General features: G+C 42.6%; 1 protein-coding gene across 1 annotated transcript in view; it reads right to left on the bottom strand.

Annotated features, from left to right (window-relative positions):
• The window catches only part of GLP1R (glucagon like peptide 1 receptor), a 151,259-nt gene that overhangs the window by 34,804 nt on the left and 96,007 nt on the right, over positions 1 to 20,448 (bottom strand). The window contains exons 4-7 of the mRNA XM_019483057.2: positions 18,969 to 19,078; positions 16,174 to 16,280; positions 12,345 to 12,498; positions 9,437 to 9,596 (exon numbers count right to left, since the gene is read on the bottom strand). Of these exons, the coding sequence (XP_019338602.1) occupies positions 9,437 to 9,596; positions 12,345 to 12,498; positions 16,174 to 16,280; positions 18,969 to 19,078 (531 nt within the window). The remainder of the gene's footprint in view (positions 1 to 9,436; positions 9,597 to 12,344; positions 12,499 to 16,173; positions 16,281 to 18,968; positions 19,079 to 20,448) is intronic.

Below are 20,448 nucleotides of genomic sequence, written 5' to 3'. Positions count from 1 at the left end.
CTGAGCAGTAAAGTACAGGATATCTTTTGACACCTAACAGAAAGTTAGGGATCAGAAGAAAGGGCAACATTATTTTTTGACAGGAGGATCTCCAGAACTGCCTGAATTAGCATCATATTGGGTACAACTTCTCATGAGAATGTGAAGAGAGGAACTGAAGTAAGAGAATAAAAGCAAGTAACAGATGAAGGAGGGATAGAGGAGAGATAAGACAAGGAAAGCAGTGGGAAAAGAGAAGATGACACAAGATGTAAAGATGTAGTTTAAAGAAAGGATGAAGGAGTGGAAGTCAGAAGATGGGAAATCAGACAAAGGAAAGTCTTCTCTTCCTGCACTTCTTCATTTTTTCCTCCTCACCCTCTCATATCTTTTTCCTCTCCCTCCTCCTTACCCCCTCTCTGCCCCCCCCACTGCCTATTCTGAGTAAACTAAATCCAAACATCTGGCTGACACCCCTGATTGATGCATTTTCCATCAAGCTGAGTCTGATGCAGAACCAGTATCTCAATATCTTTATCTCAAACAAACATATTAATTTGAAAAAAAGCAAGACAATGGGAAGCAACTAATGAAATGAATACATCTAATACCTATGCCGTTTTTATACAAAACTTTGAAAGGAGGGCTCCTGTCTGCATCTTTGCCAATCAGATCTTCCTTGCAATCCTACTGTAAATGATGACTTTCTAGCCTTGTTTTCTGTATTCGATAGCTTCATTCCCTCATCTCTTTCTTTCTTGAAACAAAATTGGACTGTCAGGGAGTTTTCTGAATGGTAACTATCCTGCTGTGAGCACAGCTAAGTGTAATATTGTTGTGGGAACTCAGAAAATCTGTCTAGCTGTTAGTAATATTTTCCTGCTAGTCTTTAGTGCTCATAATTGCCTTCTCATGTCATTGTCTCCACATGGACGTTGCCTGTTGCTCACTGTATAATGGTGTAATGGTTCTCGTGCTTTATCACTCCCCCTCACTCTTCCTGAATGTAGTGAGTTCCCTTTCTCTAGTATCTGCTGGTGGGTGTATGGATGGGTTGCAATACAATCTGCTGTTCTCAAGAGACTGTTTTAGACAGCAGTGACGCAGTTGCTAGAGGTCAATATTGGGTTCAGTGCCTTTTTGTTCAGACTCGGATTCGGTGAATGTCATGTTGCTATCTTGAATATTATTGCTGTGGATAATATATGCATCTTGTGAAGCAAGAAAACAAAGAACTAACTATCCCAAAATACTACCTCAACCACCTTACTTGTGATGTTCTCTTTCCTCCGCATCTTCTGCATCTGTTCCTTACTTTTTAGAGAATGAAATATTTGGGCAAAGACTATGAGTTCTTTTATGCTTGTGTAAGTACTAATTCATTGTGCATGCTACCAGAAATAAATAGAATGATATTGTCTTTGTTGCAAATGATCTTGGATGCTTCTGCATCAATAATCTGCTTAGCTACATGTACCCCAACCACCTGACTGAACAGAACAACTCATCTACCTGCCTTGCCATTTGCCCACTGTCACCCAAGGGAGTTCATCTGCTGCTCCTCCTCTACAGTATGATTTTTTTTTTTTTGTTCAGCAGCTAGGAATATAGCTTACAATATTATTTTTGCTGATCAACAAGGAGAGACATGTGCCTTGTGGTACACACTATGCACAGTACATTACAGATGTACATGTTTGAAAACCCATTTGTTACTTTTTTCCCCTTTTTTTTAAAAGACAGAGACAATAAGTTTTCTATATTCAGCAAAAAAAAAAAGGGTAGGGGGGCAGAAATATAGTGCTATCCTTGCTATCCTCTCTGTGAATCCCCCTCTCTGGTATTTTCTACAAGGATTTGGCCATAATGGAAATGAAGATTCCTGACAACAATAGCAGGGAAGGGATGTTTCAGGAATCCCATGGAAATCACAGTGATATTCGGGTCTATGACTCACATTGGGAGTATCTACACATTTATTGATGCACCTTTGCTACTCAGGGAGTTGGCTGATGTGATTGCAGAGCCAGAGGCCATCATCTCTGAAAAGTCATGATTATCAGATGTCCCAGATGATTAGAAAAATTCAAACATAGTACCCATATTTAACAAAAGGGAAAAGGAGGATCCAGGGAACTATAAACCAGTCAGCCTCGCTTCAGTTCATGGAAAAATCATGGAGCAGTTCCTCAAGGAATCCATTTCTAAGCACTTGGAGGAGATGATGATTAGGAACAGTCGGCATGGATTCACCAAGGACAACCTGATTGTTTTCTATGATGAGATAACTGGCCCCGTGGACATGGGGAGACCAGTGGATGTGGTGTACCTTGGTTGTAGCAAGGCTTTTGACACAGTCTCCCACAACATTCTCGCAGGTAAGCTAAGGAAGTACAAGCTGAATGAATGAACTATAAGGCCGACAGAAAAGTGGCTGGAGCATCAGGCTTAGAGGATAATAATTCATAGCTCAATGTCTAGTTGGCAGCCGATATCAAGTGGAGTGCCCCAGGGGTTGGTCCTAGGGTCAGTTTTGCTCAATATCTTCATCAATGACCTGGAAGGTGGCATTGAGTGCACCTTCAGCAAGTCTGCAGATGACACCAAGCTGGGTGGAGTAATGAGTACATTGGAGGGTAGCGCTAGGATTCAGAGAGACCTAGACAAATTGGAAGATTGGGCCAAAAGAAATCTCATGAACTTCAACAAGGACAAGTACAAAGTTGGGCACTTAGGATGGAACAATCCCATGAACCAGAACTAGCTGTGGACTGACTGGCTAAGCAGCAGCTCTGCAGAAAAGGACCTGGGGGTTACAGTGGACAATAAGCTGAATATGAGCCAGCAGTGTGCCCTTGTTGCCAAGAAGGATAACAGTACCTGCATTGGTAGGAGTGTTACCAGTAGGTCTAAGGAAGTGATTGTTCCCCTCTATTTAGCACTGGTGAGGCCATATCTGGAGTACTGTGTCCTGTTCAGTTTTGCACCCCCCTCCCCCCAGAAAGAACGTGGACAAATTGGAGAGAGTCCAGCAGAGGGCAACAAAAATGGTGAGGGGGCTGGGGGACATGACTTCTGAGGAGAGGCTGAGGGAACTGTGCTTATTTAGTCTGGAGAAGAAAAGACTGAGGGAGGATTTAATAGCAACCTTCAACTACCTGAAGCGGGTTCCAAAGAGGATGGAGCTGGACTGTTCTCAGTGGTGGCAGATGACAAAACAAGGAGCAATGGTTTCAAGTTGCAGCAAGGGAAGTTCTGATAACTGCTCTAATATGAGATACTACATAAAGGTGCATTAGCCTGAGCTAATACACAGCAGCAAAGGCAAACAGTTTTTTTTGTGATGCTTAACACACGGTAGACTAATTCTACTACACATTAACATGGTTTGTGCCATGACACATTAATGCGCAGCAGAACAGGCCGGTGTGTGTTAAGGCACCTTATGTAAATGCGCCCACTTTGTAACAGTGGATTAATTTATTTCTCTCTCTCAAGAAGGCTCTACAACACTCTCAGTATACTAGTTATTTTGTAAACAATACATTCTTAAAAAGTGAATGTTTGCATAACTACTTTTGTCCTATGACAAAATAAAAATAAACTTTTATCTACATTCACATTAATGGGGTACATTTTGACAATAGTTGCAATAATAATCCATCCACATAATATTAAAAAATTAAAGTTCAAAAGGTACTTGAAAAATTACTTGAGAACTTGTGATTTTGCTTTTTATTCCCAGTTGTTTAAGCTTTCCTAGAGACATGAAATAAAGATATCCTACAGTGTGTGCCTTTTCCTAGCTTCGGGGACAGCATTTTCACTTTCATGTTTTGAATGGAAATGAAATGAACGTGGTAATATTGGTTTTAACAACTACCTCTTCATATTCCCACCTTGAAATTGGAAAGGTTTTGGAACATTTCAGACTCAAGACATGACACTTCTCAGAATAATGTGCATTGGTTTGCTGTTTCTCAAAAGACAACCTAGGAGCATGAGTTTTGTGGGTTCTCCGAAAACATTAATAATGACTTTTTTGTTTAAAGCATTTGGGTTTTTTTTAATAAGATACAGCAGATTTTCCCCAGCAGCTTATGACAAATGTTAATATAATTTACTATTTCTGTCTAAAACCTTAGCAGGGCAGATCTGCTGGTCAATATGCACAGCTGAGGAGCAGTTCCTAATGTGGAAGTCAAATTTATCTGGGGCATAAATTCCCTTGTCTCCTGTTACATGAGGAATTAATCTGGCCTGCCACCTTTAACTACGTGTTATTTGTTCTGTGACTTCATGCAGCACATTTTCTAAGCACAAGAGCTGTCAGAGTAAATTCTGTAAACAAGCATATCTACAAATATTCAGGTGAACAAAGCTTGTGAACTGAACTCAGCAGTTGTTCATGAACCTGGAGATAAGCCAGGTTTTGTTCACATGAATATTTGAAAAAAGCTCAACCACAAACGCAAGTGAAATCACGCGTGAGATTATAAAGTCAGTATTTTCCAATCAAGGAACAGAGGGCTCAGACAGAAGTTACATTTGTTGCACTATCTGCCCCTTGAAAGTGCTCTACAACTGTGCCCTGACAGAAGAACACAGCTGCAGATCGCTTTAAAAAGGCCCGATCATGTGACAAATTAACCTTCATTACATGAGGGTCCAAATGAAAGCAGTCCAAAGTGGAGAACCTTCATTAACTTCTGTCTGATAGGGGCCAGGATGATATAGCCCAACCCTGCCCCCAATGCTATCTGCATAATGAAAGGTGGGGAGAAGGGAGGAGAGGGAGCTTGGGCTAGGGTTTGCCAAGCCTGTACTGGACAGGGGTCAAGTGGATTGGAAACTAGGCCTGTGTGAAGCGGCTAGTATTCACTTTGGATTTGGATTTGGATGATTCAGGGGACAGTCATTATATTCGGTGATTCGAATCACTGTCTGAATTGATCCAGCTGAATCTGAAGAGATTTGGCTGCTGCTGAACCAGCTGAATCTCTGAATCGCACAGGCCCCATGCCCCGCCTTCTCTCAATAACTGTCCCACCCGGCCCCAGCTCCTGGCTCTTAAAAAAAAAAAGCAGCACCCCCTCATGGGGTGCAGCCCGGCAGGGGAGCAATCTCCATTGCCCCATGCCATGTGGGGGGCTCTGCCACAAGCCCCCTGACACCTGCCTGCTGTTCCAGCCCCCCAATGGCTGCCCCACCCACCCCAGCTTCTGGCCCTTAAAAAAAACCCCCAAAAACCCCAAACCCCGTAGTCAACAGCTCCTGCCTGGCAGGGGGTGATCCCCGCTGCCCACCACTGCCCCACACTACATGGGAGACTCTTCCATGAGCCCCCCCAAAGCCCTGAGACCACTGCTGCAGCGGGTAACTCTGGGGTTTTTGTTTTTAAAGGGCCAGGAGTTGGGGTGGGCGTGGCAGCCATGGGGGGGCTGGGAGAGTGGGTGGGGTTGGGGGGGGCTCATGGCAAAGCTCCCCATGCAGCATGGGGCAGTGGGGGGCAGTGGGGATTGCCCCCCCACCTGGCAGTACTTGGTGAGTGGGGGCTTTTTTTTTAAACAACCAGGAGCTGGGACAGGTGGGGCGGTCATGGGGGAGCAGCTGGGAGAGTGGGCGGGGGTCAGGCAGGGGATGGGGCCTGGCAGGGGTCCTCCCATGATCCCCTCCCTCCTCCTCCAGTCCCCCCTCCCCGCCCCGTACTTACCAGCATGGAGTCCAGGTCCACCTCCCTGCTGCAGTCGGCAGGGAATGCCCAAATTGCCGAAGTTCTCTGAATCTTTTCTGAATCGATTCAGAGACCTTCAAATCAATTCGGAGACCTTTTAAACTGGTCCTCTGATTCAATTCAGATTTGGAGATTTGGCCACCGAATTGGGCCGAATCTCCTCCAAACCAAATCGGGACCCAGTATCATACAGCCCTGTTGGAAACCCCCCACCTGGGGAGCCAGGGGAGAGAAACATTCCAATCCTCTCACCCCCACTCCAGCACAGGCTGGGCAAACCCCAGTGAAAGCTCCCTTCCCTCCCTTCTCCCCACTCCCATCAAGCAGACAGCACTGGGGCTGGAAGGAGGGGGGTGGAGTTAGGGGAGACAGGCTGCAGACACTCAGCTCCTCAGATGGACTGGCTCCAAAATAGAGCTTGATCGCCACTTTCCCAACCCAACAGCAAATATCTGCTGGGTCAGGAGTGTTTGTCTAACCCATGGTGCTTTCTGTGAAATACCATGATTTAGACGGGGAGCTGCACATCTATCAGTGCCCACAGAAAATATGTGGTTTCTGTAACCAAGCACACAGATCCATTTCATCAGTGTGATGACATCATTAGCAAAGCTAACAGCACTTTATCATGCATCAGCAGATGCATGACAAATAGAACCAAGGAGGTCATACTTCCCCTCTATGCGGCATTGGTCAGACTGCAGTTGGAGTACTGCGTCCAGTTTTGGGCGCCATACTTCAAGAAGGATGTTGATAGACTCGAAAGTGTCCAGAGAAGGGCCACTTGTATGGTTAGAGGCTTACAGGACAAGCCCTATGAGGAGAGACTGAGGGACCTGGACCTCTTCAGCCTCCTCAAGAGAAGGCTGAGAGGTGATCTTGTTGCTGCCTACAAATTCATTAGGGGGACACTGCAAGAGATCAGAAACACTCTGTTCACCAGGGCGCTTCTTGGGGTAGCCGAGAGGTGGTGCAAACACCTACTCTGGACTCCTTTAAGAGTCAGTTGGATGTTTATCTTGCTGGGATCCTGTGACCCCAGCTGACTTCCTGCCCCTGGGGCAGGGGGCTGGGGAAGGGACCTCAATGATCTTCCGAGGTCCCTTCCAGGCCTAATGTCTATGAAATCTATGAAATCTGCTGAGGTCCCTTCTGACCCTAGCATCTATGAATCTATGAATTACAGAAGAAGAAATAATTAGCAAGTAAATATATACAAACAGTTTGTGAGCAACCGAGACACTGAATTCTGATGTAAAAAGTGTTCATGGGGCAATAGTGAGTAATGAACAAATTAATAAAGATTGCAATTTGCTTGAAGATAACTCAAGCTCAGAGAAAATGGCCTCAAGATGTCAAATGCATTGTTTAACAAGCTCTGGCAAAATTTGAAGTCTGTTTTTTGGTTCAGATTTAGCAGGTGAGATTCATCTGCTAATTTACTGTTAGATAACAGCTACCTGCAGGAGCACTAGTCAACTCCTTAAGATATTTGTCTGCCCATAATTGTTGGAGTCATTGCCTGTCCATGATCCCCTATTGTTTGGTAGATGGCAGGATGGGGCAGCACCTGAACATGTCAGTTGTATTTTTTTTTCAAACCATTAATTCCTTTCTGTTGCTAGGGAGATATTTTAACAGTTGATAACCTGTTTCAAAGAACAGGACTCTGTCACCTAGATCAGGAACATCTTGTCTCTTTGAAGGAAATTCACTAAGGTAATACACTGAGTCCATAAGCCTGTTCACAATACATCTGAGTGTTCTTAACAGAGACATCTGAATGGGGGTCTTGCATGCACAAAGAAAACATAGCAACCAAGGCAGAGAGAGGTACAGAGACATATTCTTGTTCTCTTGTTCCAATAGTTACTATTAAAATTACTGTCCAGTTCCTACAATAGATGATGAATATTTTGAGGGATTTCTAGGAATGAAATAACAGGCTGCTGCCTCTGAGGATGAGGAAGCATTAGCAGGGCTTTGGGTAAGTTGCTAGGGTTAGAAGAGCAAGGAATTGTGGAAATGAAGACTGAATTGCACTGGCAGAACTTTCCTAGGAAGTCTGGGTGAAGACTGGACATTCCACACCAGGTCTGGCAGAAGCAGCTGTTTTCAAAATCTCAAAAAGTCATCCAGAAATGACATAACCTACAGTAACAAAACTTTAAAGATTAGGGAGAAGAAATCAAATGTAATTTTTTCCTCATCATTTTCATCTTTTGTTCCTGTGAGAGTCAGAATTCCAATAAGAAAAAAGTTTCAGGCAAAAATAAAAATGTATATTTTTATAGAAGGATTTTTTTTTAAAACTCTACCAGGATATGGCTGATTTTTTTCCCCTATTCTGCTTTCCCCCACTAATGAATCAGATACCTTAGGACACATTATTTTCAGGAAGGGCATGCCTATTCATATAATTTGGGCTATGAAATGTTTTTAATAATTGTATATACATGTGCTCTGGCTATATGTGACAAGAAAGAAAGAAATGGAACTTTGACTACCACATTCCAGCAGGGATCTTTTATTTATATTTATTGGCTTGCATCAATATATCAGAATGCTTATACCTTCCATATATCACTGTACAGTAGAACTGGGTGAACAATTTGCAATGGATCATTTATATGAATTCCACTGATAAAAGTGGCTTGTTAAGAATATTTATGGACGCAAACCCAGAAAAGAAAAGAAGAACACTGTGAAAGCCATTTAAAAATTCCAACTTGTATTTGTGAAAGTACTTTCTGTGTTCACTTAAGTTTACTTTCAGTTTTCCAGACAGCTGACAATTAGAAAGAAAACAAGAGGGGAAAGAGACAGAGAAAGTTCACACACGAGAGAATGGAACAAGAAAGATTTCCCTATCAAAAGAAAAAAAGGGTGTCCTGAACACTAATATTGTTAGAACCTACTAAAGAGACGCACAAAAAACATCAGAGTTCAGCATTTCCAACACAAGTAGCTCTGGCTCAAAGGACTGAAATTTATCCCGTCCATCACAGCCCCATTTCTCATGCACATGCATAACAAAGTCACTGACCACTTCATTGTTCTAGATAACTGCTCATTCTATGTTTTCTATTCAACTGGTAGAGCTAACCTACTGTTGGCTTCATTCAGCAGCTTCAGTGATATCCACGTAGCTCAAGTGGTCAGCATGTGTGTACCTATCTTCCTGCACTGGTACTAGGTAATTACTCATTCACAGCCATAGGTGGCTAACATGTTGTTCACATGTTGAGGAGCTATTGTCATAAGGTCCATTCCTGACTGACGAGCTTCATCCCATTCTAGTCACAGTGCAAAGGTCCTTCACGTCAAGCAACTAATGTGTAGTGGGAAAAGTACTATTATACCTATCAAAAAAGTTACAGGAGTTTTGGATCTCAGTATGCTTTGTGGAGTCTTGTTTCCATGGAGTAGGGTAGGGAAGTCATTGCAATGATGGTGTAGAACAGGAGTCAGCAACACCCCCAACCTCGACTTGTAAGATGTTGGTGTGCCAGAGGCAGATGCGAGGGTAGCTGCAAGGGGCCCAATCTTTTGTTGTGGCAGTGCAGCTCTGGCCTTTTCCATGCTGTTCATCCTGAGGCACATGTGCTAAGCAAAATGCCTTCAACTGCCATGCTCTGGCACATGTGCCAGGGGCTGCTGACCCCTGGTGTAGGCAAATGCATGCAACAAGAAGAGGATAAATAAAAACAAAGACTGACTTACCCCAGCCAATGCAGAGGAAAAGCCGAAAGATTCGTTGCTCAGAAAAGACCGAAAGAACCAGGAGCGTATACAGGTACATGCCTTCCACCAACAGCCAGTAGTAGTTTGCAGCCACACAATACTGCATCATCACAAAGACCAGGCGGCAACTGAGTGACTCCTGTTTGAGCAGAAAGTGCATTTCAGTGATTGCAGAAGGGGCTGCAAAGACAAGGAGTACCTCACCTTAGGTATTGCAAAGCAAAATTAGGCACCTGGTGACAAGCGAGTGATCCAGATAAAAAGAGTTTGGAAGCCTACGTTGGGTGCCTAGATTCCTAGAATGAACACAGGGAGTTACACATCTAGCATGCCTAGAGTCTACTGATGAGGACACTCCCCTGAGACAGGAGTGTGCTTAATTCTGGTCCTTGTTCCCAGGACTGTTAATGCATTTTACATTAGACAGTCATTAGTTAATGAAGCAGAAATCACCCTGGTAGTACAAACTGGAACCCAGGACTCTGCCTCTTCCAGGTGAACGCTCCAGCTATTTAGGTTATTGAGTCAGACTCCCTCCTGCTTGTTCTTCTGACCACAAGACTCTTGCTTCCCCCTCTTCCCAGTGGGACAGCTTCAACTGGAACCCAACTACCACTTCAACTATAGTGCCACCACCCAGGCTATTAGATGGCCTGGCAGACTGGTTGCTCTCCTGGGAGGCAAGAGATGTTGGTTTGATTTGGAATTTCCTAAGACTGAGGAAGGCCTGGAGCCCAGGACTCCCAGTTCCAGGAAAAACACTCCAACCACTGGCTGTTCTGCAAAAGGTGGACTCCACCACTATGTACTGCTAGTGAAAGCAGATGTGCTCCAAGGATGCCTAGTGATCCAGCCCCTCTAGAGCCTTAGGTGCCACTCTAGATCCATTCCAGACCACAACAGAGCTTAGATGGGAATGAAGAAGAAAGATGCACGTTTGCAGTTGCACAGGAGCCCAAATCTAGATGTCCAGAGAATGATGCAATCAAAGAAAGAAGCACTGAACAACTTTAGGAGCCTAACACTTTTTATGGTTCCTAGAGCAAGGCCATTCTGGATTGCTCTGAAACTTCAGCATCTAAATTTTGCCAAAGTCCTACATAGGCTCCTATGGGCTCAATATGGATTTTGCCCACAGAGACTAAACAGGAGTTCCAGTAACATGAATGGAAAACGGAACTAACTTGTCCTCCTCCCTATCCCCAACAGCCCTGCCTAATGGATCATATCTAACTACTGCAATGACAGAAGGTCAGCTAACATTTTTCAAAACACAGCTGGTAACTGTATTGAAAAACATTTCCCCTCTTTTTTTAGGCATTCATTGCTGCTCTGTATTTTCCCTTGCCTCACATCACTGATTGAAAGAAAAGTATATATGTAGGAAGTAAGAAAATGACTAGTTAAAAACTGTCTTATCACCAGATTCAGTCAGTGAAAATTTCCAGGTTCACAGATACTGTAATTCTATACCTAAGAATTATTCTACTCCAGATGCTACAATACCATCAATTCTTCAAAAGGTAGAAGTCCTGTAATGGCAGAGCTGTATTGCCCGATGCATTAATGTGACTGTAAAACACTGAAGGCCTGTAAACTGCAGCAAAGGGGCTACCAGGGAAGCAAAGACTATTTTCTCGCTTACCACATGCCTCCAATAAAACACACACCTTGTTTTGGGGAAGACAGAATAAGGAAGGGAAAAAAAGATCGTTTCAGAGCTATGGTTACAAGGAATAGAGACAGAGCCTTAACATCAGCTCATTCACCCTCCCTTTCCTGCACAGGCAAAAGCTAGTTTTCACCCTTGCACAGTCACTTCCTAATTGCCAGCAGCTCTGGACTGTAAAGCCAAAACCTACTGCCAATTCCACAACAGCTGTAAAAGGGTTAAACTTGTAGCTGCTGCTGAAGACTGAACTTTGCACTCCTTCCATGTGGCTGGCTGGAGGGAAGAAAAAAAGCAGCAGCCATTTTACTGAGTCTCCATGCTTGACATGTGCCCCAATTTCAGAGGGCTAATTTTTAGGGAAAGGGTACATGGAGTACGATAATAAATATACTATACAAGATCTAATTAACCCTGTCACTTGGCCACCAACTCAAGAAACAAATGGGAGATAACTAGTGCTGTATATGTAGTATACAGTATGTGGATAAAGCAACTCAAGAATGAAAGACCAGCTCAGTGGCTCACTTGACTGAACAGACATTCCTAGCCTGACACCATGCTATAGTAAGGAAAGTGTCACTTGGTGTCATCGAAAATCTATCAAAATTTTAGTCACTCCTAGAAAGGCCAAATGTGGACTGGAAAAGGAGGCGAGGGGTAATTACAAATACAAGGGGGAAAAAAAAACCTAACTGCACCCAATGTTTCCTCAGCTGGGGCTAAATGACCAGAACTATGCAAGACATGGAAAAAGACTCAGTGGCAAACCCAGGGAAGGTAAAGAAATACAGTAGAACTCAGATCATTCCTATCCAGGTAGTTTGCAACTCGCTTAGTTTACAGTGGATATCTGAATTAATGACAAGCTGCTCAGCTGTTTGCCGCAGCTTTTGTTTCAAAGGGCACTGCTTCTCCATGCAACTGACTGGAGAAGTGGCACCCTTGGAACTAAAAGCCACAAAAAACAGCTAGAGTCCCTCAGCAATCCCATAAAGCTGTTTGCTGTGGCTCTCTGCCCCTGGATAGTTCACAAACTCTCATCCATGTGGGGGAAGGGGGGAAGAGGGAGAAAGGAGGAAGCTGCAAAAGAACCTAACTCTGGAAAGCATCTGGGTTTTAATGTACATTGTGGACAAATCTTAGCACAACATGAGACTGCAGATACTAACACAGACATAATGATGGTCCCTTGACCTCAACGGGCAGCATCCCTACCTGGTAAGAGATAAGGCCTTCCCACTGGTGCTCTTGAGTGGCTGTCTTATACATCCATTTCAACACAGAGTCCTTAATGAAGACAGATACAGCACGCAGGATAAAAGAGGTGAAGAGGTTCAGGTGAATATAATTCCTGGTGCAATGCAGATGCCTATAGAAAAAAACCCATCAATCTTGATGCAATAACTGTGTGTGCAGCCTGCTATAATACTATGGATATCAATGGGGGGTGGAAATTACAGGCAGGTTCTGTTCAAAATAAGTGCATACCAGATGAGTCACTGTAAACTTGTAACTTAAAAATGGCCACAGGGTTCTCGTATGCTCTACAGAAAATATTCAATTTTGGCAGATGCCTAACATGGAAAATTGCAACTCAAAAGATGAATGTTTCAGAAAAAAAAAAGTCAGCAGGTATGAAAAATGGGAAATTATAATGGAAAGTAATTTACAACCTTAATTACACGGGTCACATGAGAGGGCACTAAAGGTTTCCAGTTATCCACACTGTTATATCTAAACTGTTTGAGTAGGCTTCAGGTAAACTGCTTTACCTTGGAAGAGTAGTCATGTTCAGTACAGCTTCCAACTGTTAAAGTGTCTGTTCCACAAAGGGAAAATATTCTATATATAAATCATTACTTAGACAACAAGAGAAGACTGTTCAAGTATCATTCTGAGGGATCACAAAAAATTGCTCTGGGTCTAAAAGGAACACGATAATAAAAAAACTGACAAAAATCATCTTCATGAATTTCAACAGCCAGCTACAGAGACAACAAAATTGCTACTTGTCAAGGACAGTGTGTTAAGGGATGGTAAAGAAAACTGCAGTTGTGCAAAAAAAACCCAGCTATGAAGTGCTGCTATTTTACTGAAATATCTCTACAAACATTTTCCCCTCATAGCCTTTGAGAAACTTCATGTAACACGAACACACATTCTGGAGTAGGAATGTGAAGGAGTAACTGGAGAGTCTATTAATTTGTTCTGCATTTAGACAAAGAGTCACTCTCCCAGCTGGAGCTGAAGAAGGAGGCAGATCGATTTGACAAATTAATATTAACCTCTGATGAAAACAGGTTCTTTTTTTGCTAAACTGTTCCTGAAAAATACATCAGGCACATTACAAAGAAATGGTAAATGCTTCAAAATGAAAAAGACAACCATCCTATATATTAAAGTCCTGTTGCTGCCCTGTAACTTTGGCTTGTCACACAGGTTGTATTCAAAAGGCAAAGGAGAACATTCCTGCAAAGTTTGAAGAAAATTGTCAAGCCATTTTTGAGCGAGATGTCATTTCAAAATTTACTCACACCTCCCTTCAGCTCCAAACAAGCTTGCTGCTACTTTTCAAAGTTGCCTTGTACTTAAAACTTCTTGAAAACTCCTATATTTTCAAAATAAAAAGTTGTAAACAAACACAGTCATTTCTTGTGGATAGGGTAAGTGCCTAGTACTGCTCCCATAGATTTCAGAGGGGCGTGCTGGCCCAATCTTGCTTCCATTGATGAAATTAGAACGTTAATTTTCTTTCAAAGCAAGCAGAATGGAGTACTGTCTATAGTCTTTGCTATTGGCTGGTTGCATCCTAGATTGAGCATAAAAGTTTATTCTATTGTTAACAACTGTCATAGATCTTCCTTCAGTTCAGGTGGTGAAGATTTGTGAACCAGGTTTTCTACTCTCAGCTCTGTATGTATACAGTTAAATATGGATGTGTATCAATAAACCTGATAAGAATCCAGCTACAACACAGATGTTATTTCAAAAGAACAGTTCAAATCCTCATGCTTCCAAAAAGCTTAGGGCTCTGGTCTAACAATCAATAAGTTGAGTAAGAACTGTCACAAATATGTAAGTTTTTAAAATGAGTCATTTCAATGTTTTTTGAAATCTCTGTCACTGATTTCCTTGTGGTTATAAATGATGCATAAGGAAAGCAGTTTTATCACTTAGCAACCTTCACTGTTTTTTGAAACTAAGGATCTTTGCTTTTGGATTGAAAGCAGAGTTCACTGTTCAGGCAGTGTAAACTGAAGTGCAGTCTGAAAGTTATTCAGAATTCTTAGGTCAACTTTTAGGTATTGGTGTTCACTCACACTCAAAAAATTGGCAGGCAGGGACATTTTGATCCACATGAGACATAGGGGAACTTTAAAACTATCTGGTATTATGTTAGCTGAATCCCCAAATTGTGCTACTGGACAATGTGTGAATCATAATAATCCCCTAGGTTTTTGACAAATTTCAGTTTGATGGAGGTCATTCGAAAACCTCCTTAGGGTACCAAGTGCTGTTGCTTGCCCCATGTTTCTCTGCTGGAAGGAAAAATTATAATGCAATACAATGCAATACTGAAAGCACTTGGCTTATTCAGTCTAGCAAAAGATAGATTGAGGGGGGAAACTTGGTATTTAAATGCACTTGGGGATAAACAACAGGGGGGAAAAAAAAGCCAAAGGACAATGCTAGCACAAGAACAAAACAGAGACCAGCCATGAATACATTTAGCCTGAAAAGTGGAAGAATGTTCCTAGCCATCAGAGCAGTAAAGTTCTGGAATGATACAAAGTAGGGCTAGAAGGAGTCAAACTCCCTACATAAGGCAGGATCATCTCTATCCAAACCATCATATACTACTCCTTGTCTAACCTATTCCTAAAATTATGAGGTAAATTACCCAAAGACACCAATCGCACCCTAAACCACCATAGGTAAAGCAGTAGGGCAAGGACTGTCAACCATGCCACTGCAAATATTGTTAAAATGCACTCGAGATCCAAGAAAGGGGACTATGTTCCCATCCCTCTTCCTGCGCTACAGAAAAAGGCGATAAAAACCCCACCGTCTGTAACTGACCATGGGGTAAAATGCCTTCCTGATCTCCAACGTGCAAATCAGGCTGACATTGGATGCATCTACAGGTACAATTAATTCAAAGCAATAAACCCGGGCACTTATTGCACTGGAGTTTATTGCTCCCAAGTGCAGCATTTGAATGCGTGCCCAGGACTGCAGCATGTTGAGCCGGGTCAGAGCAGCTACGACAGGCAGAGGCCCTAAGGGCCAACCTGCCACCCCAGCGCTGCTCCGACCCAGCTCAGCATGCTGCAGAGGGGCTGGCTGGGGCAAGAGGATGTTCCACTTTGGGGCTAGCCAGCAGGCAGCCCCTGGACTGAAGCAACCCCGTGTCCCAGCCAGCCCTGTCAGAGTCTACATGTGCACTGCTGTGAAGTAAAAAACCATATCAAAGTGTGTAACTTTGGAAAATGTATCCAAATGTCCATTTTTTATTGAAACTTTCATGCAGGAGAAAGGGAAGAAGACAGAGTTGGAAACTGGTTAGGATCCTGTTCTGGGTCGTTGGAGACCCAAGTTGAAGTCCCCACTCTACTTAATTCAGAGCTGAGGTGATCAGCCCAGATCACTGAGGGATTTCAGATCATTCTGAAATTACACACAGCATGAGGTTGGATGCTGGGTCTCTCATCCTACCCTATCACCCCAACTTCTAAGCTACAAAATAGGAGAGAATCAGTGTTGGAATTGATCCATCTCTGCAAAACATTATCGCTTTGATGAAGTAGTATATTCCAGCAAAATTTCATTTAGTCAAAGCTGTTCTGATCCCCTCTGTTTAGTACAGTCTAGTAGTTTATAGGTTAAATCATTTTTGGAGAGGAAATGGTGGTGAAGGGGAGTAGGGTGAAAAGAAAATGGAAGGATCAGAATGAGATGACTGGAAGGAGAAGTCAAATGTTTTGGTCAAAGCCTGATGCTATTTCACCCACACCCACTCTATTTTGAACTGCACCTCAGTTACCTGAATCCAAGAAGAATAGCAGTTGCTATTACAAGGGCAGAGAAGGAAAGAGCATATCCAGTAGTGTATATGAGTGACAGGTATAGAAGCTGTTCCTCTGGCGCATCCTGAGAGCATACAAGAAAAGAAAAGACAAGATTCATTAATCCAATTGGTCTTTTCCTATTTCCCTAGAAACCTCCCTCTAAGCCATCTCTTATAATCCTACTAGCAATCCATCCCCTTTAAGTGCTCAGGTACATATATATGCCAATTACTAAACAGTCTTTCAGCTTTCATACTCCCAGAACACCCAAAAAATCTAAATCAACTTCCTGAGCGCTTCTCAGAATGCCAGAAAGTTAACAGAATTAGAGAGAGTGGGTAAGGCAAGTGACCCCATGCCAAAGGATGCTGAATGGACACTTGGGCCTCATAATGACATTCAGTTTTCCTAGGCAAAACACTCCTCTCCCAAGAGAAATCATACAGATGTGCAGGCTTTTTCTCAGAAAAATGTCCACTCCAGGAGAAAAATAACCTGGGAACTTGTGTGGTTATCATTCCCAGGAGAGTTTCTCCTGGGAGAGGGTGTATGTCTATGCTGTCGATTCTTTCAGAAGAGAACACAGTCCTCTAGCATTCCCCTCCCCTCCGTGTTCTGCTTTATCAAAGAGCAGAACATGCCTCCCCTTCACAATCCCCACATTATGCAGCAAGGAAATGCAGGCTGACCAAGGTCACCCAGTCAGGGCTGCCTTATGCACTACTTCCATCTGTGACCAGGAAGATTAAGTGAGCCTGCAGAGATCACTGAGATGTGTGCACAGATCCCCGCTGCCACCCCCAGCTGCAGTGTCATCACTGCAAGCTCTCTACTCTTCAGGATTTCAGCATTTGATTGCCTGTATGCACAGCTCTGGATATGTTTTTCTACCAGGAGAACAAACCTGGAAGAATTCTCCCAGATTATGTGAATGTGTGTATATAGCCTTAGATAGGAAGAACAGACAAACATCTTAATACATCAACTCTGTTGTAGCAAACATAACATTTTCAAACTTGGCTACTTAAGGCTTGGCTCTTTGGCATGTCTCTATCGCTACCTGTTTGTGCCAGGTAGTATTGCACTGCTCCATCCATGCTACTTCTTGAGCCAGAATTGCAACCTGAGCACAGCACTGTGAGCCGGCTAAGTAGCCATGGACACAGTGCCGTGCTAAGGAGGCTATATTACTTTTCATTCAGGAGGTACTGCATGGGGAACAGTGAGGCATGTCTCCACATTTCAGATACAAATAAAACTATTCAAAGGTGCATTGTGCTGTGTGTAATGATTCAGGCTGAGTGCTGATGCTGTCATTAAAAAGTGTTTTTAAAAAAGCTTCTAATAAGAAAGGATGTGAAACCTGTTAGAGAGAGTGAGAAAGACTCCTTTACAGTCAAAGCCCAGATGGCCTGCTAATACAGACAAAAATTCAATACAGACCAAAATTAAATTTAATACTTAAAGAAAATTATTTTCTTTAGCAATAATTCTCTCACTGGCTTTGCATTTTGAAGATGACTACAGCACAGCACACAGCAACTTTTATGTAAAACAAGCCCCTTGTGTTTTGATGCATAAACAAACCAAAAAGCAAGCAATTAGGAGCTCTAAACAAGCTAAAATGGAAAAATAAAAATAAACATGGCAAGTCATTCACATTTCAGGTAGTGTCACAGTGTATTTAGGGCTTAAAATCATTGCTCCCCCAAGCACTGTATTTCACCGAAATGAAACGTGCCAACTGACCAAATGTTGTCATTAGGCATCTGTTTCCCTGGCAGCTCTCAACAGTTGCAAAAGAAGCCTTAAAACAGCAAGTAGGAATAAATGAGCAGGCAGACAGTTTGTGTTAGGATAATGCTCTCTGCTGGGATATCACAGTGTTCGGAATTAGTGGGATAAAGACTGAGGCTGCAAGATGGAAAAAACTTGAATTCAACACAGCTGACAAAGTTTAGAACATCTTGCTTCTCCCCCAAGGCACTTTTGTACCCCAAGCATTTGTCCTGCTCCCTCTGAAGGACTGTAAGTACTGTAGAGAAGGGAATCCTGAGGGAACAGGTACTCCCAGGTGGTTTTAATGCACCTGAACAGATCAGTACGTATCTGTATTAGAACACAGCTCCTTAGGACAGGGACTATTCACTCAGTAAGTAAGAGGAGAAAGACTTTGTTCTGTAGGGTACCAAATGTTCTGCATAGTCTAGAGCAGTGGGTTTCAACCTTCTTAGACTCAAGGCAGCCCTCAGAAAATGCCAGGTCTTGGCTACCACTCTTTTTCTGACTGAAGAAAAATACTAGAACAATTCTTTTGTTGCAAAAAACTCAGAAAGCCCCAACAGGTCAGAATGGTTTTGATGCTACAGGTTCCTGTGTGAAACCTCTAGGTTTATCTTGTGATCACACATAGGTATTTGCATACCTAATAGTGCTAATATAGTGTGGCATCCCATGGCACCTTTAAAAGGATTTAATGGCACTCTGGGAAGGCCTGGGGGTGAAACTTACCCTCTAATTTTACTGCTCATTTTGAGCAGAGGTTTAAAAAAACCCAAACAAACCAAAACATAAATGCTGAAAAGTTTAAGTTTTTGTTTTTGTTTTTGCAGTTCAGTTCACTTTTATAATCTAAGCAGTTCTTAATAGCACAGGAACAGAAAAATACGGATTTTGCCCCAATAGTTTGGAGAATGGGTTGCTAAAGATGACTGCAGTATGAAAATGTGGGATTACTTATTACTGCTTTAACAAAGGCAGTTCCCCTTACCCTGTCGGCTGCCTCACATTCAGAAAGGTTCCTCCAGGGCAGGGTTGAATTCTCCTTCAGCAGCCAAGTGCCCTCACTAGTACAGAAGCGGTAAGCTTGTCTTTGAAGCACTGCTGAGACAAGGAGGGACAAAGTAAGAGCAATGGAGGGGAGCAGCACCGAGCAATTGTGAAACCGCACCTTATTTCTCCTCCATGTTGCTTTGTTAACTGCAAAGACAATGGGCAGTGTTCCAGCTGTTCTTTCCATTTCTTTTCCGTAACAAACACTTCCATGCACTCATTATCATAGATGCTGCATAGTGCTTCCAAGAACAATGTTACATAGGGAATGAACAGCATGTACTCCAAAGAAGATTCCAACCCTTCAGCAGCAGCAACCATCCACAGTATCTGTGGTTGAAAACACATGTGGACTGTGTGGGGAAAAACCTTTGTGTGCATTTTACAAGGAGTAGAGAACCCAGGAAACTGAAACTCCAGCTTCAACAATTTGCAGAAAGCTTCATCTGAACTTTGTGATGCAGATCCCTCTTCCTTAAGGATTTATATACAGTATTTAGATCCCTGACAAAGAGCTATTACAAAATTTAGTGATGCCTAAGGTGAAATATAACAACATACCCAGACATGCTTGAGATGGAAGCATGGAAAAAAGCACACATGCTTGTGTTAATCTCAGAATTAGCAACAGGAGAACATCAAAAAGTGGATACCAAACCAAGCACCCAAAAAACATAGATACCTATGCAAAAAAACAATGCCCCCCTCCCCCAAATCCTCTCTTGCTCAGCTGCTTACTTGTTTCTGATTCATCCTAACTACATGTGTAGGTACTAACAAAACAATAAATCAGGAGCCGTTCAAACTCAGTTGCCAGTCTGATACTATAAAAGCAGACAGGATGAAATGACATGAAATAAAACGAAAGTATATTGAACCACCAAAATAGAATGAAAAGTGGGGAGCTTTCAGCTGCAGGGTAATAAAGGAGGCTTAGTACCAACATAAGGCTTATCCATGTGTTTAGAATACAGCTCCTGTTGTGGTATACAAGCATCCCAGAGATTGAACATTCAACTGCAGAGTAGATGATGCAGGATTACAGCCTGATTTCCAAACGCTTTTCTTTGCTAACATACATCAGCCTCAAACTAGAAGGACCCCATCCTTCTTGGGGTGAAAAGGTACCACAGTTCATTCCCCCATTCTGAGTCAACCCTAGCCCCTTGCTAAGACAGTATTTTGATAGACATCTACCCACTAGAAAACTTAATTGAGAGCACTACTTGGTTTTACACAGGTTATCAAAAGATTTGATAATAGCTTTAGCTCACAGCTAGTCTAACACAGGTTGCATCTATATCACACTGTCATTCCACCAAGCTTATCTATTCCCTGCATACTGCAAATGACTGCTTGAAACTTTCGATTACCTTATTTTAAAAATAGAGTTCGATGATGATTTTTTAAAATTAAAA

This window comes from Alligator mississippiensis, chromosome 1 (genome assembly GCF_030867095.1).
Source record: "Alligator mississippiensis isolate rAllMis1 chromosome 1, rAllMis1, whole genome shotgun sequence".
In the NCBI taxonomy this organism is placed as follows: Eukaryota; Metazoa; Chordata; order Crocodylia; family Alligatoridae; genus Alligator; species Alligator mississippiensis.
This window is presented reverse-complemented; position numbering and strand designations above follow the sequence as displayed.